Below are 22,256 nucleotides of genomic sequence, written 5' to 3'. Positions count from 1 at the left end.
TCTCTTCCCTCTCTTTCTGTTCTTTCTCTCATTCTTTCTCCATTTTTCTTTGTCTCTCATTCTTTTTCTCTTTCATTCTCTCTCATCCTCTCTTCCCTCCCTTCCTCTTTCTCTGTTCTTTCTCTCCTTCTTTCTCCCTCTTTCTCTATTTTTCTTTCTGTCTCTCATTCTTTTTCTTTCATTCTGTCTCTCCTCTCTTCCTTCCTCTTTCTGTTCTTTCTCTCCTTCTTTCTCCCTCTTTCTCTATTTTTCTTTCTGTCTCTCATTCTTTTTCTTTCATTCTGTCTCTCCTCTCTTCCTTCCTCTTTCTCTGTTCTTTCTCTCATTCTTTCTCCCTCTTTCTCCCCTCCCTCCCCCCTCCCCCCTCTCTCTCTCGTTCTCTCTCTCTCACACACTCTCACACATTTTCTCTCTTCCTGCTTTTGTAGTTTCCGAGCCATTTGGCTGCCACAGCCTTTTTGATGCCAAACCACTGGGGGGGAAAAATGGGCCGAGGAATTTAGGGCTTAGAGAAGGGGAAACAGCCCTTCCAGCGTGACAAACCCTCCAAAGCCAGAAAGTCCCCCCCCCCCAACTCCTATTGGCCTCTTGGAGAGCTGGGGGAGGACCTCTGGGTGCCCCAAATAAAAGCCCAGATTAGCCAAGGTTACAAATCATGGTCGGAGGGCCAGGGGCTCCTCATTCTGCCCACTCGACTCCAGCCTCAGTTTCCGGTCCAGCTCGCTCTGGTAAGTGGGGGGTGGGTGGATTTTTCTGTGCCAGGGGGAAAAAGGTCCCAGCTTTGGCCGGGGAAAGGATCTGCCCTCTGATCCCAAAAAGGATTCCCCTTTAAGGTGGAGATTTAGAGGCAGGATCAATGCCGGGTTGGTTTCACAGCCGGACGGGATCTGGAAGGATGGAGAGGTCGACAGGAGGAAAGGAAAGAAGGAAAGGAAAAGAGAGAGGAGAGGAGAGAAATGAGGAGAGAAGAGGAGAAGAGACAAGAAGAGGGAAGGAAAGGAAAGGAAAAGGGAAGGAAACTAAAGGAATGAAAGCAAAGCAAAGCAAAGCAAAGGAGCGAGAAAGGAGATAAAAGAAAAGAGAGAGAGAGAGAGAGATGAGGAGGAGACAAGAAGAGGGAAGGGAGGGGAAGGGAAGGGAAAGGAAATTAAAGGAAGGAAAGGAGAGGGAAAGGAAAGAGAAAGGAAAAGAGAGAGGAGAGAAATGAGGAGAGGAGAGGAGAAGAGACAAGAAGAGAGGAAGGAAAGGAAACTAAAGGAATGAAAGGAAAGGAAAGGAAAGGAAAGGAAAGGAGATAAAGCGAGAGAGAGGAGAGGAGAGAGATGAGGAGGAGGACAAGAAGAAGGAAGGGAGGGGAAGGGGGGAAAGGAAATTAAAGGAAGGACAGGAAAGGAGAGAGAAAGGAAAGAGAAAAGAAAAGAAAGAGGAGAGGAGAGGACAGAAATGGGGAGAGGAGGAGACAAGACGAGGGAAGGGAGGCGAAGGGAAGGAAAGGAAACTAAAGGGAGGAAAGGAAAGGAAAGGAAAGGAGAAAGAAAAGATAAAAGAGAAAGGACAGAGGAGAGGAGAGGGGACAAAAAGAGGGAAGGGAGGGGAAGGGAAGGAATGAAAGGAAAGGAAAGGGGAGAGAAAGGAAAGACAAAAGAAAAGAAAGAGGAGAGGAAAGGCAGTGGCAGAAAAGGGGAGGGGAGGATGGAGAGAAAAAAGGGGAAAGAGGAGAAAATGAATGAAGGAATGAAGGCAAGAAGGAAGACGAGGAGAGAGGGATAGAGAGGGAGAAGAAAGGAAGGAATTAATTCACAAAGAATCCTTCCCTTTCTACCCAGGGAGGATAAATCCTGTGGCCAAAATTGCTCTCCCCGTCAGCCTCTCAGCCTCCTCTTCCAAACAGCACCTAATTGCAACTTTATTCACCTATTTATTGATCACTGGAGCCTGAACCCCCCCAAGAGAAAACCAGGGATGGTGCTAGAATAACTGTAACCCCCCCCCCCACAACCCCTCAATGGCAGCGGCTGGCAGGTCGCTCTGTGAAACCAGCCTCTCTGGGCATGTGCCAAGTGCTCTCCTGCCATCAGGGACCAATCCTCCAAACATTTGGTATTCAAAATGCCTACGGGAGGGTTTGGGGGGGGGGAGAGAAGAGCAGGATTTGAACCCCAAAACAAGCGCCAGCCCCTCTTAAATTTGATGCCCTTCTGCTGTGTCCGCCTTGGCCTTTCGGGGCGGGGGGGAGCTTCCTCCCCGTCCTTTTGGGCTTCATTCTTCTCTTCCTCTGGCACGGATGCCCGTCCCAAAGGTGCCAGGTTGGCATCCGGATGACTCACCCTTTCCTCTCTTCGGCCGCGGATTCGTTCCCCCCACCAGGGAGGGCTGGCTTGGGCAGCCCAGAGCGGGGGGGGGATACTGTCAGGAAGGGGAGAAAAAGGGGTTCGGGGGACTGAAAAGTTCATCTCCCCCCGTAAAAATAGGATGCTTTCTTTCCTTTCCTTCTCTCCATCCCTCTCCTTCCTTCCCTGCATCCTCTCCTTCCTTTCTTCCCTTCCTTCCTGCATCCCTTCCTTCCCTTCATCCTCTCCTTCCTTCCTTTCTTTCCTTCCTTCCTTTCTTCCTTCCATTCCTTCCCTGCATCCCTTCCTTCCCTTCATCCTCTCCCTTTTCCTTCCCTCCTTTCCTTCATCCCTCTCCTTCCTTCCTTCCCTCCATCCCTTCCTCCCTTCTTTCCCTCCATCCCTGTCCTTCCTCCCTTCCCTCCCTCCCACCATCCCTCTCCTTCCTTTCTTTCATCCCTCTCGTTCCTTCCTTCCCTCCATCCCTTCCATCCTTCTTTCCCTTCATCCCTCTGCTTCCTTCCCTTCCTTCATCTTCCTTCCATTCCTTCCTTCCCTGCATCCCTTCCTTCCCTTCATCCTCCCTTTTCCTTCCCTCCCTCTCCTTCCCTCCTTTCCTTCATCCCTCTCCTTCCTTCTTTCCCTCCATCCCTCCCCTTCCTCCTTTCTTTCATCCCTCTCGTTCCTTCCTTCCCTCCATCCCTTCCATCCTTTTCCCTTCATCCCTCTGCTTCCTTCCCTTCATCTTCCTTCCTTCCTTCCCTCCATCCCTCTCCTTCCTCTCTTCCCTTCATCCCTCTTCCCTTCCTTCCTTCTCTTATCTTTTCCCTCCTTCGACCCATTCCTTTCTTCCTTGTCTCTTTTCTTCCCCTTCTGTATCCCTTCCTTCTCCTTCTCCCTTCCTTCCTCTTGCATCTCTTCTTTCCTCTTCTGTCTCTCTCCCTTCCTTCTCTGCGCCTTTTCTTTCCTTCCTTCCTTCTGCATTCCTTCCTTCCCTCCCTGGGGAGGCCAAATTGCCTTTTATTTCGTTTTGCAAATCCACCCAAGTGGGAGACCCCAGTCACTGCCCAGAGCCACGTTTCCCAACCTTGGGCCCCCGGGAAGATGGGTGGCCTTCAACTCCCAGAGTTCCAGGCTGTCTGGGGCATTCTGGGAGTTGAAGTCCCCCCCACACACACACACTTTTAAACATGGCCCAGGTTGACAAACGCCAGTCCCCAACTCCATCCTTTTCTTAACAGATTAGCTGGATCCCCGTGTGCTTCGCTACGAAACTGTGTGGTGGGGCTTAGTTTGGGGGGAGGAAAATAAGGGGAGGGGGGAAAATTCTGCCTCTGCCTACCAGCATCCATGGGTATTCATCTGGCTGGCGTCCTGTCAGTGTGTGAGAGAGTGGAGGGCTGTTTGGAAACTGAAGCAGTTATTTGCTGTGTGAGCAAGAAGGAGACAGCAAGGAGCCTGGGCATGGCTTAGCTCAACTGTTCTGGACTAAAGCTGCTTGCTGCTGTGAAACTAAAACTAAAACTCCTCTGCTTGTGTTTTGCATCAGAGAATAATAATAATAATAATAATAATAATAATAATAATAATAATAATAATAATAATAATAATAATAATAATAATAATAGTATAGGAAATTCTCTAAATGCTCTGAGGGTCATTTGGAAAAATCCTTTCTTAGTGAGCCCCTAGAAGCCCAGAGAGAACCTACGGGTCAAATTTCAAGTTTGTAGGCTTTACGGTTCTGGAGATTTTGTGATGATGCATGAGGGATAATTTCGCTTTGATATAGATAGATAGAAGACTGACAAGAGTTGGAAGGGTCCTTGTAGGTCATCTAGTCCAACCCGCCGCCCAAGCAGGAGACTCTACCCCGTTTCTGACAGATCCTCTTTCAACAGCACCCAGATATGGCCACCCCCTTGGAGAAAGCCCTGGACACCATGGTGGTCACCTTCCACAAATATTCCCAGAAGGAAGGAGACCAGTTCAAACTCAACAACACGGAACTGAAGGAGCTGCTGAAACAGGAGCTGCCCGGATTCATTAGCGTAAGTGCTTCGTTCCACCCGTGGTCGTCCTCGACTTATGACTAAAATCAAGCCCCCCTCCCCCCAAAAAACTTCTGTCACTAACCATTGTTCAGCGAGTTGTCAGGATTCCGGAGATTGCCCTTGAGCCAAGCTTCAAAAGAAACCAAAAGATTTATTAGGAGCAACATGCCGGCATTAACCTGTATGAAGCCAACTCTGGAATACGTAATTTACGGTCACTTGTGACCCTGTTTCCTCCCCTCTCCCCTGGGTGTGTCATAAATCAGATTCTCCAACGAAGCACCTGGGCTGGATGTCAACAATCACGTTCTCCACTGAAGGATTTTTCCCGGGCAGAAGATCCGGTAGCCTAGCTACAATCTTTGTAAGATAAAGAGTTGGAATGGTACTTCTGGTTTTAAAGTGCTGTACTGCTCCTTCCGATTCCCCCCACTTTCTTTATGGCAACTCGAAAACGGGCACAGGACTGCTTTACGAGTTGACACGAGTTTTGTTCGGTGTGACGACCCTTTCTGGCCACGGATGCTCAGGGAATTCTCCCAATCCCTTTAAGTTAGTCACGCGGTCGTTGAGTGGACCTATCATTAAGTCACGCAGTTTTAAGCGAATCTGGCTTTGACTTGACCTCGCCGGACGGTCGCAAAAGGGGATTTATACGACCCCCATCCCGGGCACGCTGCTGCGGCTGTCGTAAATCCAAGCGTCTGAATTTTTCACCATGCGGAAAACCCGCCATAACGGTGGCTAAACCAACAGGTTGTAAGTCAAGGAGTAGCTGTGTTTTAGTCACCCGGCAATGTTGATTTAAGGGAGGAGCTGGGGCAACGTTTCAACCCAACTTCCCTCCCTTCTCCCACCCCCCCCTCACCCCAAATTAAATTAAATGCTCTGTTTTTTTATTTCTCCCCCCAGAAGAAAAAGGACGAATCCACGTTTCAGAAAATCCTGAGCAACCTGGATTCCAACAAAGACAACCAGGTGGATTTCAAGGAATACGCCACGTTCCTCGCCTGCATTGCCATGGCGTGCAATGACTTTTTCCACGGATTCCCGGACAAGGTGCCACGGCAGAAGTGAAGTGTGGAGGGGCAGAGGGGTGGGGGCGTGCGACACGAGCGGGCCAGCGTGCAAGACAGGGCGGGCAGAGTTCACAGGTGTGTGTAAGGTGACTTCCCTCCCCCTGCAGCCTTTGGTTGGTGCCACAGCTTATCTCTGGCGAAGAGAATAGCCAGTTTCTTTCTCCTCACACACACATACACACACACACACACACACACCAAGAACAAAATAAAGTTTGCTTTCAAAAAAAGAAAAAGAAAAATACCAAAAAAAATTAATCCTTGGTTGTCCTGCTTGTCTCCTGAGGGGCTGGGGATGATGGGCATTGGAGTTTGGGGCGTGGGGAGGAGGAAACCTGGTTTAAAAAAATGGTCCAGGGTATTGATTGAGTGGGTTCAGTTTTGGAACCAATCAAAGGAAGGAAGGAAGGAAGGAAGGAAGGAAGGAAGGAAGGAAGGAAGGAAGGAAGGAAGGAAGGAAGGAAGGAGAGAAAGGGAAAGGGGAAGGAAGGAAAGAAGGGAAGGAAGGAGGAAGAAAAGAAGGAAGAAAGAAGGAAGGAAGGGGGAAGGAAGGGAAGAAGAAAAAGAAGGAAGGAAGGGGAAGAAGGAAAAAGGAAGGAAAGAAGGAAGGAAGGAAGGAAGGAAGGAAGGAAGGAAGGAAGGAAGGAAGGAAGGAAGGAAGGAAGGAAGGAAGGAAGGAGGAAGGAGGAGGAAAAGATGGGAAGAAAAGGAAGGAAGAAGAAAGAGGAGGAAGGAATACAGAGAAGGAAGGAAGGAAGAATGAAGAAGGAAGAAGGAAGAAGACGGAGGGAAGGAGGGAGGGAAGGAACAAGGGAATGGAGAATGGAGTAAAAGGAAAGGGAAGGAAAGGGTTAAAAAGGAAGGAAGGAAAGAGAAGGGAGGAAAATGGAAGGAGAAAAAGAAAAAAGAAAAGCTTCAAAGCAAAAAAAAGCTGACCAGTCAACTCTTTAAAAAAAAAAACCCACCAAGAACTTTTAATTTCTTGCAAACTCACTGCAGGCAGGAGCATCTCTTCTTGGTCCCTTCTTGGTCCCTGGCTTCCTCCGTTGCTAGGCAACCGCTTTCCTCCTGCATCCCCTTGGTCCTGCCCAGAGGGACCAAAGCTTTAGATGCTGCTAATGGCCTCCTTTCCTCTCTTTATTTATTTTTGTTTAATGGCCAGCCTTTTGACTTAAGATCAGATTCTATATTTTGATTTATTTTTTTTTAATCCTCTGGCAAAAAGCCTCTTTCAACTTTACAAAATAAACAAGAAAACAAAAACAGGACCAGCTACATTTCTGCCAGCTACGAAACCGATGTAATCTTTGAAAGTTCTTTTTTGTTGTTGTTGTTTAAGTTATAACTTTATATCTTTCCTGCATATTTGGTCTCCTACTTCCTTCTACTTTTTTCCTTATCTTTCAGTTCTTTCTTTTGCTTATTTCTTTCCTTTCGGTTCTAATTTATATTAGTTCTTTATGGCTGCCCTTAAAAAAGCTGTCACTAAGAATTATACATTAAAAAACCCACAATTGTATCTTTATATCTTTTCTTTTTTTTCTACTTTTTCTTTATCTTTTGGTTCTTCCTTTTATTTACTTCTTTCCTTTCGATTTTAATTTCCATTAGTTCTTATTGTTGATCTTAAAAAAGTTAAGAATTATACATAAAAAACACATTATATCTTTATATCCTTTTTCTATTTCCTTTTTTTTATCTTCCTTCCTTCCTTTCCCTTCCTTTCCTTCCTTCTTTCCTTTCCCTTACTTTCTTTCCTTCTTTCCTTCCTTTTTTCTTTCTTTCTTTCCTTCCTTCTTTTTCTTCTTCCTTCCTTCCTTTCTTTCTTTTTTTCTTTCTTTCTTTCTTTTTCTTTCTTTCTTCTTTCTTTCCTTTTTCTTCCCTGTTCCATTTTATTTTATATCATTGCTCTTAAAATTATAAGAATGATACATTAAAGAAACATTATATCTTTCTACCGCCTTCTTTTTCGCTTATCTTTTCATTCTTTCTCTTTCTCCATTTTACTTCGTGTTCATTCTTGTTATCACTCTTCAAATTTCCAGTAAGAATTACACATGCAAATTATACCTGTATATCTTCCTTCTACTTCCTTCTATTTTCTTTTTCTGTTCGCACCTCTAGTCCTTCCTTCAAATAAATAAATAAATAAATAAATATAACTACAATGACGTGGGAAAATACCCGAACAAAGCTAAATACCATACATGTAAGTACCCACGAAAACTTAAGAAAACATATATATAATCAGGAGAGGAAACACATGATAAAAATGGAAGGGGGCAAGGGACTTAAAGATGGTGGGGCTGATTTTGGAAAAGACTTTCCTGCCAGGAAGGTCTGAACTTCTAAATGGTTTTAAGACATTTCAATGTTTAAGCCACTTCAAATCTGGGGTGTTTTGATCTCACTTCAAACCCATGTTAAACCCAGAGGGAGAATGCAATGGGTCCCGGGGGGCTTTCCGCCATGTTCCTTTCTGCCAGCCTCCATCCCTAGAGACCCCACACCGTGTATAAGAAGATACTTAAGCCACCACACCCGATTCCCTTGCTTTGCCTCTTCAAGCCCATCATCCACGATCTTCGGTGAGTTGGCTTTTTAATCTGGTATTGATCTTAAAAACGTTCGCTTTCCCCTCGCGTCAAATTGGGGCTTCGGATAACTCCAATGAAGTCTCTTCCCTCCTTTTATTTCCCACGAGTTGGTCTTTTGTAAAGAGTTTATTTATTTATTTTAAACCTGCCTGCTTTTTTTTTCTTCCCCTTTTCGTTGGGAGAAGGCAGCCAAGCCTCCAGATTTAGGAGCAGTCTACCTTGGAATTCTGGTTTCGGGAGACTGAACTATATATAGCTTTGGCATCCTGCTTGTAGGTTCTCAGTAATGGCAGGTTAGCCATAATAACCACAATGAATAATCATATATGAAATTTTAGCTGCCAGAGTCTCAGCGACTCTATGATGCAAAGCATCTGAATAGATTCTTGGAACTAAAATGCTGGGATTTTATTTATTTTTAATTTGAATTTTATTGCCATCAGGACATGTTGTAATAAATATTCAGTGGATCGTTACGCTAATATATTCTTATTGAATACATTCACAAATCTTTTCATCGCTGAAAAGCCACACCCGTTGCTAAGCAGGAGGTTCATACGCCAACCACCAAGTTAGCCGGAATTATAACGAGGCATTATTTAATTTTCTTGTGGTCTGAGCAGGCTGAAATGTTTGAACAAGGCAGTGGCTTTTTCAAATTTATACCTATTTACTTGGCTTCATATGAGTCACTCCTTTACAAAAGTTAATCATCAAAGCCTGAAGTTTTAAGCTCACCCCTTTAAAAAAAAAAAAGAATAATTTAAAGATACAGGGGCCTTGCTGATTTTTCTTTTTCCCGGCAGGCCACTTCCTTCTTTTCCTTCTGGCCTTGGCTCTTCTTTCTCGAAACTGCAAAACCTGTTATTTTTGCAAACTCTCTTTCTTGCAAAGATTTGTTTGCTGCGTTCGCTGAAGCCCTGGCAACGGATCGGGGGTGATGACTGAGCTTTAAAACAAGCAGATTCAGGAGACGGATGGATAAGAGGGAAAAGGAGAGAAAGAAGAAGAGAGAAAGAGAAGGAGAGAAGATAGGCAGGGAGGAAGGAAGAACTGGAAGGAAGGAAGGAAAATATGGAGATGAGAGGAAGAAAGAGAGGGAGGGAAGAAAAAAATAGAAAGAAGGAAAAGATAAATAATATCAGATAAAAAGATGGATGGATAGATAAATAGATAGACAGACAGACAGAGAAAAGCTAGAAAAAAGAAGAAAAATGTAAATGATAGATACGATAGATAGATAGATAGATAGATAGATAGATAGATAGATAGATAGATGAGAGTGAGAGAGAGGTGATAGTCAAATAGAAGATAGATAGATAGATAGATAGATAGATAGATAGATAGATAGATGTGAGAGAGAGAGAGGTGATAGTCAAATAGTAGATAGATAGATAGATAGATAGATAGATAGATAGATAGATAGATAGATAGATAGATATGGAACTATTTGGCCGCTAATAAATGCAAATATTTATTTATGGCATACAACCAAGATATAGATATTCAACACCCCAGGCTTCCCCAACCAGCATGCTTTCTAATTCTCAGGGTTGAAATTCATTCATGCAATTCTGGGACCGAAGCCCACACACACACACACACCTTCAAATTACCAAGTTTGCAAAACCTTGCTCTGGAGGGACGAACAGTCAACCACAAAAACCGTAACCCCCCCACCACCACCACCACCATTTTTTTTAAAGCTGTTCCATTCCACCATCCCTTGGATTAACACTCCTTTTTTTTTATATTCCGAATTTCGCTCTCTGCTCGCTTTGCTACTCTAGGCAGGGTGGTATGTGTGTGTGTGTGTGTGTGTGTGTGTGTGTCCTCAATCAGCTACCCCCTTATTGAATTATATTTCCCCACCCCATCCCAGCCCTTCTGCAAATATTCTTGAGACGGTGATTCCTCTCTATATACGTGGATGACTGTGTACATGATTTGCTCCAAACATTTTCAACTTAGCTGGACATGCCAACCACCAATATTAGGAGGGTTGGCGGGTGGGGGGGTATTGCACTTATCTGCTCACGCCCACTAAGTTGCACAAACTTTATCTCAATTTCTCAACTTTGCAAAAGCCTCCCTGGCTTTTTGAGACACCCGCTTCAACTTTGCTCCAGAATCCAGGATTTTTTGCAGGAAGGCTGCTGGATTGCAACTCCCATCAGCCACAGCTAGCCGAGTAAAATCTCCACCCCCCAAGTCAGAATGTTAAGTGAAACGCTTACCCACCTGAGTAGAAAGATGGTGGCCAAAATCCGGCGTGATTTTGGCAAAAAAAAAAAAATGCAACTTGGCTTGCTTACGTAAGCTCTCCATTTCAAGCTCTTTTTAGCCCTTTTAAGGCAGTCTGCTCTCCAGGGAGATTCTGGAGGTTTAAAAAAAATACATATATACATAAATGCACACATACATTAACACACACACATATACCTATACCTATACACACACACACACCCCACAAAGAAAACATTTAAAGAAATAATTAATCAATATTTAATCAAATATTTAAAGAGAGAATTTCATCTCAAAGCTGAGTTGCTCAATAGTGTGATCTCTGTTCAATTTAATCAACAGATAAATTGCTATAAATTTAATCAACGGATAAAGGGCTATAAATTGAATCGATCGATAACAAGAGCCAATCAAAAATCAGCACATATTGGGGGGGGGAAAATAAGAGAGAGCTAATGCAGAGCCTTTTAAGGAAAGAACACACACTCCTTCTCCTTAAAACCAAACATTTAGAATTAAGGTGAAAGATTGAAAAAGAAACCAAAAGTTAAGATTTTATCGGACAAATTCCAAATAAAAGAACTTACATCGGGGGGGGGAAAAAGCACCTTAAAAAAAAAAAAATCTTACATCGAGCAACCATTACAAACCAACAGAAAAAGTGCCTTAAAAAAAAAAAAAAACGAGTGTTTCTCAAACTTGGAAACTTTTAAGAGATGTGGACTTCAACTCCCAGAAATCTCCAACCGGGGGAATTCTGGGAGTTGTAGTCCACAGACCTTTAAAAAGACAGACATGAGGAATGACGAAGTGGAGAAAGCGGAATATAAAAACCGGGTTATTAGGCCAGAAATTAAATGCAGGAGCGTGAAATAATTCTCGGCGGATGCAGGAAGTAAAATCGGATGGGACCCCCTCCCCAATCTCCATGTGCAATTGATAGACCCCCACACCACCACCCTTTCTCCTCTTCCAGACCATCCTTGGTGCCCCCTGACCCAATGGAGACCCAGCTGGAGAAAGCTTTGGCCACCCTGGTGTGCACCTTTCACAAATATTCCGGCCGAGAAGGCGACAAATTGACCCTGAGCAGGCAAGAATTGAAGGAGCTGGTCCAGCAGGAGCTGGCTTTGGGAGAGGTAAGCGGGCTGGGGGGAAAAGAGGGGAAACGTTCCCCTCACTTAGTGGGTGCGAAGTTATAAACCGGGCACATTTAAAAAAAAAAAATGCAAGGGGAAAAAAAAAAACAACGCAAGAAACTCAGCCCAAGTTTCTAGTCCTCATGATTCCAAGGGCCAGGGAAGGTCGGTTTTACCCGTTACGGGTTGTGACCAGCCTGTAATTTCGATTGTCAAGGGCGGGAGGTGACACCACCACCCCCTCATGACCGTGCCTTTTTCTGTGGCAGAATAACAGATCATCAGAGTTGGAAGGGACCTTGTAGGTCATCTAGACCACCCCCACCACCCCGCCCAAGCGAGAGATTCTATGCCATTTCTGGGAAGTGGCAGTCGCTAAGCGGATGGTGGCCATCACAAAGGGAAGGCGCCATTCCTCACGGGTTTTCACCGGAAATTGGGGGGGAGAGAGAGAGAGAGAGAGAGAGAGAGAGAGAGAGAGAGAAAGAGCATCGTTAAAAGACAGTCCCGTGCCAAATGGTCATAAAGGTGGATCGGTTGCCAAGCCACGGAAAATGGGCTCGGGGGAAGGTGGGGGAACATTGGGGACGGGGTGTCAATTCCTGTTTTGGGACTGGCTAAGTCGTAAGGTCGAGGAGTGCTGTGCCTTATGAATCTCGGGGGGGTCATGAGGACTAGAGCCCCAGGCTGGAATTTGAACTCAGCGCTGGGAAGTTCGGCCCTGAAGCAGCAAAACAAAACCGGATAACAAAACTCCGGGATTCGTCGCAAGACCCTTTGTCCGACCAGGCCGACTATTACGGCACATCTCGAACCCAGAACCTTTCCTCCCTCCTCCCCCCGCCCCGTTGCAGAAAATGAAGAATCGTGGGATCGACAAGCTGATGGAAAGCCTGGATAAGAATCACGACGACGAGATCGATTTTAAGGAATATACCAATTTCCTGACGGCCCTCTGCATGTCCTACAATGAATTCTTCCAAAAGGACGCAAAGTGAGGAGCGTCCTTCAATGAGGGGAGGGAGGGGAGAGAAGGAAAGGAAGAAAAAAAAACCCTCTTAAGTCCTCTTTTAAGCATCTCTGAGTAATATTATTCCCCATATCTAAATTAATAAAATGCAGAGTCTGAGGACGGCAGAATAAAAGGGGAGCAACGTGGCAAAAATGGTGATCGTGTTTTTTTTTAAACTATTGTTCATGTCTGTTTGTTGGTTGACTTTTCAGGCAATGGTACCATTTGATAAATTAAATTAAATTTCTGGGCGACAGGGAAATAAATGTATGTATGTATGTATGTATATATCCCTGTCGCCCAGAAATTTAATTTAATTATATACACACACAATTTCTATATTTCTATATATCTATATCTATCTCTATCTAATCTATACATCTAATCTATCTCATCTATCTAACTAATCAATCTACCTACCTACCTATCTAATCTATCTAACCTATCTATCCATCCACCTACCTACCTACCTTATCTATCTCTCATCTACCTACCTACCCCTATCTCTCTCTCTCTCTCTCTATCATCTACCTACCTACCCCTATCTCTCTCTCTCTCTCTCATCTACCTACCTACCCCTATCTCTCTCTCTCTCTCTCTATCATCTACCTACCTACCCCTATCTCTCTCTCTCTCTCTATCATCTACCTACCTACCCCTATCTCTCTCTCTCTCTCTATCATCTACCTACCTACCCCTATCTCTCTCTCTCTCTCTATCATCTACCTACCTACCCCTATCTCTCTCTCTCTCTCTCTATCATCTACCTACCTACCCCTATCTCTCTCTCTCTCTCTCTCTATCATCTACCTACCTACCCCTATCTCTCTCTCTCTCTTCTCTATCATCTACCTACCTACCCCTATCTCTCTCTCTCTCTATCATCTACCTACCTACCCCTATCTCTCTCTCTCTCTATCATCTACCTACCTACCCCTATCTCTCTCTCTCTCTCTATCATCTACCTACCTACCCCTATCTCTCTCTCTCTCTCTCTCTATCATCTACCTACCTACCCCTATCATCTCTCTCTCTCTCTCTATCATCTACCTACCTACCACTATCATCTCTCTCTCTCTCTCTCTCTATCTACCTACCTACCCCTATCATCTCTCTCTCTCTCTCTCTCTCATCTACCTACCTACCCCTATCTCTCTCTCTCTCTATCATCTACCTACCTACCCCTATCTCTCTCTCTCTATCATCTACCTACCTACCCCTATCTCTCTCTCTCTCTATCATCTACCTACCTACCCCCATATCATCTCTCTCTCTCTCTCTCTCATCTACCTACCTACCCCTATCTCTCTCTCTCTATCATCTACCTACCTACCCCTATCATCTCTCTCTCTCTCTCTCATCTACCTACCTACCCCTATCTCTCTCTCTCTCTCTCATCTACCTACCTACCCCTATCTCTCTCTCTCTCTCTCTATCATCTACCTACCTACCCCTATCTCTCTCTCTCTCTATCATCTACCTACCTACCCCTATCTCTCTCTCTCTCTCTCTATCATCTACCTACCTACCACTATCATCTCTCTCTCTCTCTCATCTACCTACCTACCCCTATCATCTCTCTCTCTCTCTCATCTACCTACCTACCCCTATCTCTCTCTCTCTCTCTCTCTCTATCATCTACCTACCTACCCCTATCTCTCTCTCTCTCTCTCATCTACCTACCTACCCCTATCTCTCTCTCTCTCTCTCTCTCTCTCTACTACCTTCCTACCTACCCCATCATCTATCTGTCTGTCTGTCTGTCTGTCTGTCTGTCTGTCTGTCTGTCTATCTATCTACCTATCTATCTCTCCCACCACAATCGTGGCAATCCAGAAATGCGTTGCAGGTTTACAAACTTGGGCCTTGCATAACACGCATGGAGAGAATCCCAGATTCAGTTCAATTGCTTCCCCCAGCGAGGAAATCAACATTTTTTTTAAAAAAAAGAAATCCCTTTTGCATCTCAAAAATGGGCTTAAAACTGGCAACGCAGCAACCACGCAGCAGCAGCAGCGTTGGGTTGGGTGATGTAGAGGGATATATTTTGGCAGCCCAAATCCCTCCCGGGCCACCCACACCTGGAAGTGGGGCTTGAACAATCAGGACCTTCAAGTTTGTACAGCTTTTGACTCCCAAGAGTGAGATGAGGAGGTTTCAGCCTCACACTTTTGTGTGTGAGTTTTGCCCCAAGGTCGCACTTTGAGGTTCGGCAGGAAAAAAAAAAAAAAAAAGTGTACCGACAACAAATCGAGAGGCCACAAACTCTCCCCTTTTTCTCCAGATAATTACAGGAAGACTTTGCCCTGAAGCCAGCCAGACAGACAAAGAAATAGGAATATTGATTTATTCCGTGCCTAATTGTCCATTTAAAAAAAAACACCCCACCCTACTGTGTACAATCTCATTTTCTTAGTGGTCGGGGGAGGAATTAAGATTCGGAAAGACAGAAAATGAAGAAAGAAAGAAAGAAAGAAAGAAAGAAAGAAAGAAAGAAAGAAAGAAAGAAAGAAAGAAAGAAAGAAAGAAAGAAAGAAAGAAAGAAAGAAAGAAAGAAAGAAAGAAAGAAAGGAGGGAGGGAGGGAGGGAGGGAGGGAGAGAGAGAGAGAAGAAGAAAGAAGAGAAAGAAATGGAGGGAGATGAACTGAGAAAGAAAGAAAGAAAGAAAGAAAGAAAGAAAGAAAGAAAGAAAGAAAGAAAGAAAGAAAGAGATGGAGAGATGAACTGAGACAGAAAGAAAGAAAGAAAGAAAGAAAGAAAGAAAGAAAGAAAGAAAGAAAGAAAGAAAGAGAGGAGGGAGGGAGGAAGAAGAGAGAGAAGGAAGAGAAAAAAAGAAGGAAGGGGAAGGAAGGAAGGAAGAAGGAAAAGGAAAAGGAAGAAAGAAAAAGAGGGGGAGGAAGGGAGGGAGAGAAAGAAGGAAGAAAAAGGAAAGAAGGAAGGAGAGAAAGGGGAGAGGGAGAAGAGAGAGAAAGAGGAAGGGAGGGAGGAAGAAAAAGAAAGAAGGGAAGGAAGGAGAGAAAGGGAGGGAGGGAGAGAGAAAGAAAGAGAGGGAGAGAGGAGAGAGAGGGGGAAGGGAGGGAGAAATAAAAAGAAAGGGGGAGGAAGAAAAGGGGGAGAGAAAGAAAGAAAGAAAGCAGAGGCGGAAACAAAGTAAAGGAGCAGATCAAGTTTCTAGCCCTCAGGATAAAACCAAATCTTTTTTTTTTCCCTATCCACCTTCTATTTTTTCAAAAAAAGTGTGTCAACCTGCATCGGATTTAATAGCAGCAAATTAAGGTGGGGTGTCAGACATGCAAAGGAAGGGGAGGGGCTTCTTCCCTTCCACCCAATCCGACGTCTCTGGGGGGGCAGGTTCGGCCAGGCCAGGCCCCTCCCCTCCCGATAAATCTGGACACCCCCCTCGGTGGGTCCACCACTTTCCCTTGTCCAGCCGTCTCACCGCACCTCCTTTTTTTTGCAGTAAGTATTCCTCCCTTCTTGCCATTTTCTCCTTCGGATTTCCCCCCCCTCTTTTCTCCTTCGGAAGAATTTGGGGGACGTTGGGGAGGAGGAAGAGGAAGGAGTGGGGAGGGGGGCTGATCTTTCTCCCACCCACCCACCCAAAGGAAAAGTTTGGGTTTCTTTTTGAGGGGGGGAGTAAGGAATTTGTAAAAAGGCTCAGCCAGTCGGGAAAGGTAGGAGAGAAAATAACAAGATAGAGGGGGAAAAAAGAACAGAAAATAACATTTGGGGGGAGGGCTTGGTTATGGTTATCCCTTCCCTTCTTTTCCTTCCTTCCTTTCTTCCTTCCTTTATTTCTGTCTGTCTTTCTGTCCTTCCTTTCTTCTTTCTTTCCTTTCTTTTTCTCCCTCCCTCCCTCTCCTCTATCCCTCCCTTTCTTTTTTCTTCCTTCCTTCTTCCCTTCCTTCCTCTTCCTTCCTTCTTTCTCTCCCTCTCCTGAAGATGATTGATTGCCCTCCCAACTGCAGCTGCTGCCTTCTTAGTCCCCGCCACACACACCCCTCCCCGGGGCATGTGCAGAGTGGCACCCCGCCATCCTAGCAGCAGCCTCCTTTGCAATAGGGAGGGAGGGTGGGCAGCCAGTTAAGTTTAAGAACGATCGAGGATGGGGGGTTTCCTGGGGTTGGACTAGATGACCTCTAGGGTGTACCCCCCAGCTCTGTTCTTCTGTTAAATAGCAGGGGGAAAAGCAAAATGTCTTCCTTGGCTGGAGAAAGGCTGCCAGCCACGCCCGGCGTGGGTGGGTCATTGGGGGCAAAGAGACCATTCTACTCCCACTAGTAACCCACTGTCCCTAGTGGGGGGGCCCTGAAAAATTTCTCCGCCCCCCTCTCCGCCATCTTGCCAGGGTCTCTCCTTTGGTGGGGGCAGCGGGAATAAAAGACACACAACGGGTGGGGCCGTTGCCACCCTAACACACCCCACACAAAGTTACTCACCATCGGTTGGCTGGCCAAGTTAACTTTCCAAACTACCCCCCACACCCAATTTTTGATGCCACCTGGTGGGAAAACCTGGGAATGTGCAAAAGTTTGGGGGAAATTTGGGGAAGGGGGTGCAGCTTTTATTTAGGGTACCCTCTAAACTTTTTCTCTTTACTCCTCCCCCTCCCCCCCAAAAACCCCCGCTTCTCACCGGTCCAGAAAGGAGACCAAAAAAATAAATAAATCAGGTGCTCAATTCGAACTGCAGCTCTTCCCGTTGCGTCCTGCGCCGACTTTCCCCTTTCTTTCTAAATTTCTTTCGGCGTCTCACTTTGCAACCAGTAGAAAAAAGGTCCTAGTTTGGAGAGGGAAATAAATAAATAAATAAATCCCCCCCCCCGGGACATGGGGTGCTTTTAAAAATAAAGACCCTTTTCCAAAAAGGAAATATTTTTTTTTATTTTAGAATAAAAGAAATTAAAAATAAAAATAAAAATATCAGGGAGTAACGGCTGAGATTTAAGACCTTTTTGGAAATGATATTGTTTACGGCTTGCAAGCCGTCCGGGATTTGTGTATCCGTTTGCAGGAAAACGCACCGAATTAAGGGAAAATGGCAGGATGTTAATGACATTTTTTTGGCAGATGAAAAAGACGAGGAGTTGGCTACGAAGGAAAGGGAAGCAGGAGGGGGGAAAATATTCCATTTTTGCAGTTGAAAAACGACCCGTTGGGTCCCTTCTGATCAGGCCCAGGCCGAGAAGTGGTGGGATGACCAGGCAAGGAAGAAAATTGGGATTTTCATTTCATTCCCCCCCCCCCGGAGATTAGAAGCTCTGGCCTCGTTCGGAGGGCTTGTGTGTGGTTGGGATGTGTTGTCAACTCACAACGTCACAGCTGGCAAGGAAGCAGGAATGCCAACCGGTGGCGTTGCCGGGAAATCTCATGGCTTAAATTAAGTCAAAGGAGAAATAGGGAGAAGGGAAGGGAAAAAGGAGAGAGGAGAAAAAGAGAGAAAAGAGGGAGGGAAGGTGGAAAAAGAGAAAGGAGAGACGAGAGGGGAAGGGGAGGGCAGGAGAAAAGAGGAAGAAAGAGAGGGAAAGGAGAAAGAAAGCAGGAGGAAGGAAAGGGGAAGAGAGGAAGGAAAGGAGGGAAAGAAGAGAGGTGGCAGGGGAAAGAGGAAAGGAAAAGGAAAGGAGGAAAGAGGAAAAGAAAAAGGAAAAGAAAGGAGAGGAAAGGAAAGGAAAGGGGAGAGGAAGTGGGAGGAGAGGACAAAAAAAGGAAAGATGGAGAAAAGGAGATGGGAGAGGAAAGGAGGGGGAAAGAAAAAAAGGAAAGATGGAGAAAAGGAGATGGGAAAGAGAGGAAAGGAGGGGAAGAAAAAAGAAAGATGGAGAAAAGGAGATGGGAGAGGAAAGGAGGGGGAGAAAAAAGGAAGGATGGAGAAAAGGAGGGGAGGAAGAAAGGAAGGAAAAAAGGAAGGAAAAAAGGGAGACAGGAGAAAGGAAAAGGAAGATTCCCAAGTGAAAAGGGCCACTGATCCAGAGGGAAATGAATTAATGAACTTTTTCTGCAAAAGTGGGATTTTGGGGTCAGGCCCTATCGCTTCTCCCCCCCGCCCCCCAGCCTGCCAATCAAAAAAGATTTTTTTCCCCAAAAAAATAAGCACCGTGGCCTGTCTGAGCCGCTAAAAGGAAACTTAAAACACGAGAGTGGATCAGGCACCCCGGAGGAGCAGGAATTCTCTGCTTTCGCTCCGACAAGGAAGCAGGGGGTCAGGCTAAATGACCTCCGGGTGTGCCCCTCAAACATGGGCCTGAATATTCGACCCGGGGAATGAGGAAAGCATTCGGGAGGGAGCAGAGGAAAAGCAAGGATTCAATATGGTGGTTGGGAAGACGGGCGCGGGGGGCGGAAATAAAAGAATTGTCAGTGGAAAAGAAAAGGATGGTTGGGGACTTTCAAGGTAGACTCCTCCTAGCCAAAGAGGCTCCACAAGGGGAAATTAAAAGAGCGAGCGTTTTCAGGGTGGGGAATTGGAGCCCGGCCCAGCCCAGCCTGAAGGAATACTTTTGATAACCTTTGAACGTGGCCATTAAAATGAAATCACAGCTTAAAATCAAAAGCCTCTTTGGGTAAACGAATGCAAAGCGAAGCCAGCTTTGAGGACCAAGAATAAAAAATGATTGAAAATTAAAAACCCGGAGGGAGAAAAAGGAGACAGGGAAAAAAAAAAAAAAAGCTTGGGATTGTTCTTTCTCCTCTCTCTCGTCTAGATCCTCTCTCCCGGTTCCGAGTTCGAATCATGGCCACCCCCATCGACCAAGCCCTCTGCACTCTGGTGGCCGTTTTCCACAAATACGCGTGCAAGGAAGGCGACAAGAACTCCCTGAGCAAGAGTGAACTGAAGGAACTGATCAAGAAAGAGCTGACCATCGGGCCGGTAAGTGCACCCGAGGAAAAGGGACGGGTATTTTTCTAACCATGAGGACTAGCCTCTTGATTCGGCCAACGTCGGCCCTTTCCAACCCCTCCCTACCCTTAAATCCCTTCTCCTTCTATTTCTTCTCCTCCTTCTATTTCTTCTTCTATTTTTTCTTCTCCCTATTTTTATTCTTCTCCTTCTATTTCTCCTTCTCTTTCTCCTTCTCCTCCTCCTCCTTTTTCTATTTCTTCTCCTCCTATTTCTTCTATTTCTTTTCCTATTTCCTCTATTTTTTTCTCCTCCCTCCATTTCTTCTCCTTCTATTTCTTCTTATTCTTTTCCTTCTGCTATTTCTCCTTCTCCTTCTATTTCTTCTTCTATTTTTTTCTTCTCCCTATTTTTATTCTTCTCCTATTTCTCCTTCTCCTTCTATTTCTTCTTCTCCTTTCTTTTTCTCCTCCTCCTTTTTCTATTTCTTCTCCTCCTTTTTCTTTTCCTATTTCTTCTATTTTTTCTCCTCCCTCCTATTTCTTCTTATTCTTTTCCTTCTGCTATTTCTCCTTCTCCTTCTATTTCTTCTATTTTTCTTCTCCCTATTTTTATTCTTCTCCTTCTATTTCTCCTTCTCCTTTTTCTCCTCCTTTTTCTATTTCTTCTCCTATTTCTCCTATTTCTTTTTCTTTTCCTATTTCTTCTATTTTTTTCTCCTCCCTCCTTCTATTTCTTCTTATTCTTTTCCTTCTGCTATTTCTCCTTCTATTTCTTCTTCTATTTTTTTCTTCTCCCTATTTTTATTCTTCTCCTTCTATTTCTCCTTCTATTTCTCCTTTTCCTTTTTCTCCTCCTCCTTTTTCTATTTCTTCTCCTATTTCTTTTCCTATTTCTTCTATTTTTTTCTCCTCCCTCCTTCTATTTCTCTCCTTCTATTTCTTCTTTTTATTCTTTTCCTTCTCCTGCTATTTCTCCTTCTCCTTCTATTTCTTCTCCTTCTATTCCTCCTCCACCTCATTATTATTATTATTTTTCCTTCCCTTGTCATTCCAGAAACTGCACGAAGCCGAGATCCAAGGGCTGATGGAGGATTTGGACCGGAACAAGGATCAAGAGGTCAATTTCCAGGAATACGTTACCTTCCTGGGCGCTATGGCCATGATTTACAACGAAGCTTTGACCAGCTAGGCTGGACAGAGGGGGAAATTGGGGGTTGGGGGCGGGGGGGCTTGAAAGAAAACCAGGCCCTGGGGAGAATTTAAGGAAGATTTAAGAAGGAAAAAAAAGAAAAAAAAGTTTTTTTTCCCAACTTTCCGACTGGTCTTTTGTCTTTTTGTCGTCTTCGTTCGGAAAAGGAACCATTCCTCCCCCAAAAAAGAGTTAAAACGTTTGCAAAAAGTTGTATTTCCATCATCCCTACTCCTGGGTGTGAAGAAGGGGGGGGGGAGAAATCTGCTTTCCATATCGATTGGGGAAGGTCCTCGACTTATGACTGCAGCTTGTCGTTAAGTGAGACGCGCCCCTTATGGGGAAGGCGACTCCACCCCCCACCCATGGGTGTTGACTCAGATCACGGGGCGGGCGGGGGGAGAGTTTGGTGAGTCAGAGAATCCAACTTCAATTGCCCTTTGCTCGTGGGATGGCCGTTTTTTTTCAAGGAGCGTCGCAAATGTGGAACGGACGCTAAGTTGAGGACTCCCCGTACGCCGGAGGGGAGCTGTTTTGGGTAGATACAGGAGTGAAACAGGGGAGGAGTTCGCGGTTCCAATCATGGCTTGCCAGCAGAGGCATAGGATCTCCTGCTTGGGCCGGGGGTTGGACTAGACAACCTCCGGGGGTCCCTTTTTCAGCCTTAGGATTCCAACCTGCGTTTCGACAAAGCTGCAAAAAGGCTTCTGGCAGGGGAAAAAAAACCTGCTTTTAAGGAACCTCAGGGGGCTAGCACACATCCCCCCCTTCTCGATTCCCACGGCTCGTTCCCAAATTATTTAATTAATGACAATTTAAATCATTACAAAAAAATTATCGCGCCTTTTTTTAAAACGGGGTGGGGTGGGGGGTCCTGTCAATCAAGTTCGACAGCGACCCAGCTCGGGAGTCGCCGAGAGCCGAAACTCACCCCAAGTACGACCACGACGCGTCCCAACGTCGACGGGTGTTAAGCGAAGTTTGCTCTCCCCCCCCCCCTCCTTCCCCTTTTTAACTTTTCTTGCCACCGTCGTTAAACGGATTGCTGCAGCGGACGAGTTAGCGACCTCGTCGTTAAGTGAATCCGGATTCCCCCGCCCCTTCTTTTTGAATTTTCCGGTCAGAAAAATCGCAAAAGGGGGACGGACGCAAACGACTTGTCCTAAGTAGGAATCGCGGGATCAGGGGGGAACGCTGCAAAGGTTTTGAACTGTGGAAAAACAGTGCCGTTGGACGGGCCGCTAAACGAACCGTTGTAAGTGGAGGACTACCTGTATGGCTGAAGGATGACCCTGGGAGGAAGGACTTCCCGATATACCCCCCCCCCCCAAAAAAGCCAATCCCATCAGAGCTAAAATGGGCCCGGGGTTGAGGATCTCGCAGGCCAGGTTGGGGTGGGTGGTCCGGCCAATAAGCTCTGCTCAAACAAACCATGGTTTCATGCAAGCCCGCCACCACCGCTCTCTTCTCTCGGATGACAATTTTTGTCGTGGGAAAAGGAAACCCTCCGGGAAAGGAATCATTCCTCTTCCCTTGAATAAAAAATCAGAATTAGGGAGGTATTTTCTCCTCCAAAACGGCTGGAAATCCCCGTGTTTAAGAGCCAGGGGGCGCCCTCGATAAACCCAGATCAAACAATCCACAATTTCATGGAAGGCCACCATCTCTCTCTTCTCTGGGATGACAAACTTTGAAGTGGGGGGAAAAAAGGGAGCGCTCAGGAAAACGTCCCCTTGAACGAAAAATCAGAATTAGAGAAATATTTTTCCCCAA

General features: G+C 45.4%; 3 protein-coding genes and 2 long non-coding RNA genes across 6 annotated transcripts; 3 read left to right on the top strand and 2 right to left on the bottom strand.

The window, feature by feature from the left end:
- Positions 1–580: 580 nt before the first annotated feature.
- On the top strand, positions 581–5,494 carry S100A4 (S100 calcium binding protein A4). Of its 2 annotated transcripts, none has more exons than XM_087943141.1 (3): positions 581–728; positions 4,232–4,381; positions 5,300–5,494. In XM_087943141.1, exons 2-3 carry the CDS (start codon positions 4,241–4,243, stop codon positions 5,459–5,461), a joined length of 303 nt encoding a protein of 100 aa, XP_087799267.1. In that variant the 5' UTR covers positions 581–728; positions 4,232–4,240; the 3' UTR covers positions 5,462–5,494. The 2 variants fall into 2 exon arrangements, with proteins under 2 accessions (XP_087799267.1, XP_087799266.1); XM_087943140.1 differs by having other exon boundaries at positions 584–728; positions 5,297–5,494.
- On the bottom strand, positions 4,290–11,286 carry LOC148129537 (uncharacterized). The gene is made up of 4 exons (XR_015745305.1): positions 10,302–11,286; positions 7,534–7,593; positions 6,458–6,547; positions 4,290–4,514 (listed from the first exon to the last, which is right to left on the bottom strand). It is a non-coding gene; the product is annotated as an uncharacterized LOC148129537 (long non-coding RNA).
- A 19-nt stretch (positions 11,287–11,305) lies between these two features.
- S100A5 (S100 calcium binding protein A5) lies at positions 11,306–12,620 on the top strand. The gene is made up of 2 exons (XM_087943142.1): positions 11,306–11,443; positions 12,298–12,620. Exons 1-2 carry the CDS (start codon positions 11,306–11,308, stop codon positions 12,439–12,441), a joined length of 282 nt encoding a protein of 93 aa, XP_087799268.1. The 3' UTR covers positions 12,442–12,620.
- Positions 12,584–14,050, bottom strand: LOC148129535 (uncharacterized). The gene is made up of 3 exons (XR_015745304.1): positions 13,985–14,050; positions 12,914–12,949; positions 12,584–12,879 (listed from the first exon to the last, which is right to left on the bottom strand). It is a non-coding gene; the product is annotated as an uncharacterized LOC148129535 (long non-coding RNA).
- Positions 14,051–19,108: 5,058 nt separating this feature from the next.
- On the top strand, positions 19,109–20,604 carry S100A6 (S100 calcium binding protein A6). The gene is made up of 2 exons (XM_026689408.2): positions 19,109–19,322; positions 20,349–20,604. Exons 1-2 carry the CDS (start codon positions 19,185–19,187, stop codon positions 20,481–20,483), a joined length of 273 nt encoding a protein of 90 aa, XP_026545193.1. The 5' UTR covers positions 19,109–19,184; the 3' UTR covers positions 20,484–20,604.
- Positions 20,605–22,256: the final 1,652 nt, after the last annotated feature.

Source organism: Notechis scutatus, chromosome 14 (genome assembly GCF_049901735.1).
Source record: "Notechis scutatus isolate UNSWTSFEM ecotype Mainland chromosome 14, rNotScu1.2, whole genome shotgun sequence".
In the NCBI taxonomy this organism is placed as follows: Eukaryota; Metazoa; Chordata; class Lepidosauria; order Squamata; family Elapidae; genus Notechis; species Notechis scutatus.
Note: the sequence above shows the minus strand (reverse complement) of the source record. Positions and strands in the feature narration are given on the sequence as shown.

Excerpts from the sequence above, each read along its gene's own strand:
- S100A4 (XM_087943140.1), top strand. The coding sequence starts at position 4,241 with ATGGCCACCCCCTTGGAGAAAGCCCTGGACACCATGGTGGTCACCTTC. Across the intron at positions 4,382-5,296 it reads AGCTGCCCGGATTCATTAGC|AAGAAAAAGGACGAATCCAC; the intron begins GTAAGTGCTTCG and ends TTCTCCCCCCAG.
- S100A5 (XM_087943142.1), top strand. The coding sequence starts at position 11,306 with ATGGAGACCCAGCTGGAGAAAGCTTTGGCCACCCTGGTGTGCACCTTT. Across the intron at positions 11,444-12,297 it reads AGGAGCTGGCTTTGGGAGAG|AAAATGAAGAATCGTGGGAT; the intron begins GTAAGCGGGCTG and ends GCCCCGTTGCAG.
- S100A6 (XM_026689408.2), top strand. The coding sequence starts at position 19,185 with ATGGCCACCCCCATCGACCAAGCCCTCTGCACTCTGGTGGCCGTTTTC. Across the intron at positions 19,323-20,348 it reads AAGAGCTGACCATCGGGCCG|AAACTGCACGAAGCCGAGAT; the intron begins GTAAGTGCACCC and ends TTGTCATTCCAG.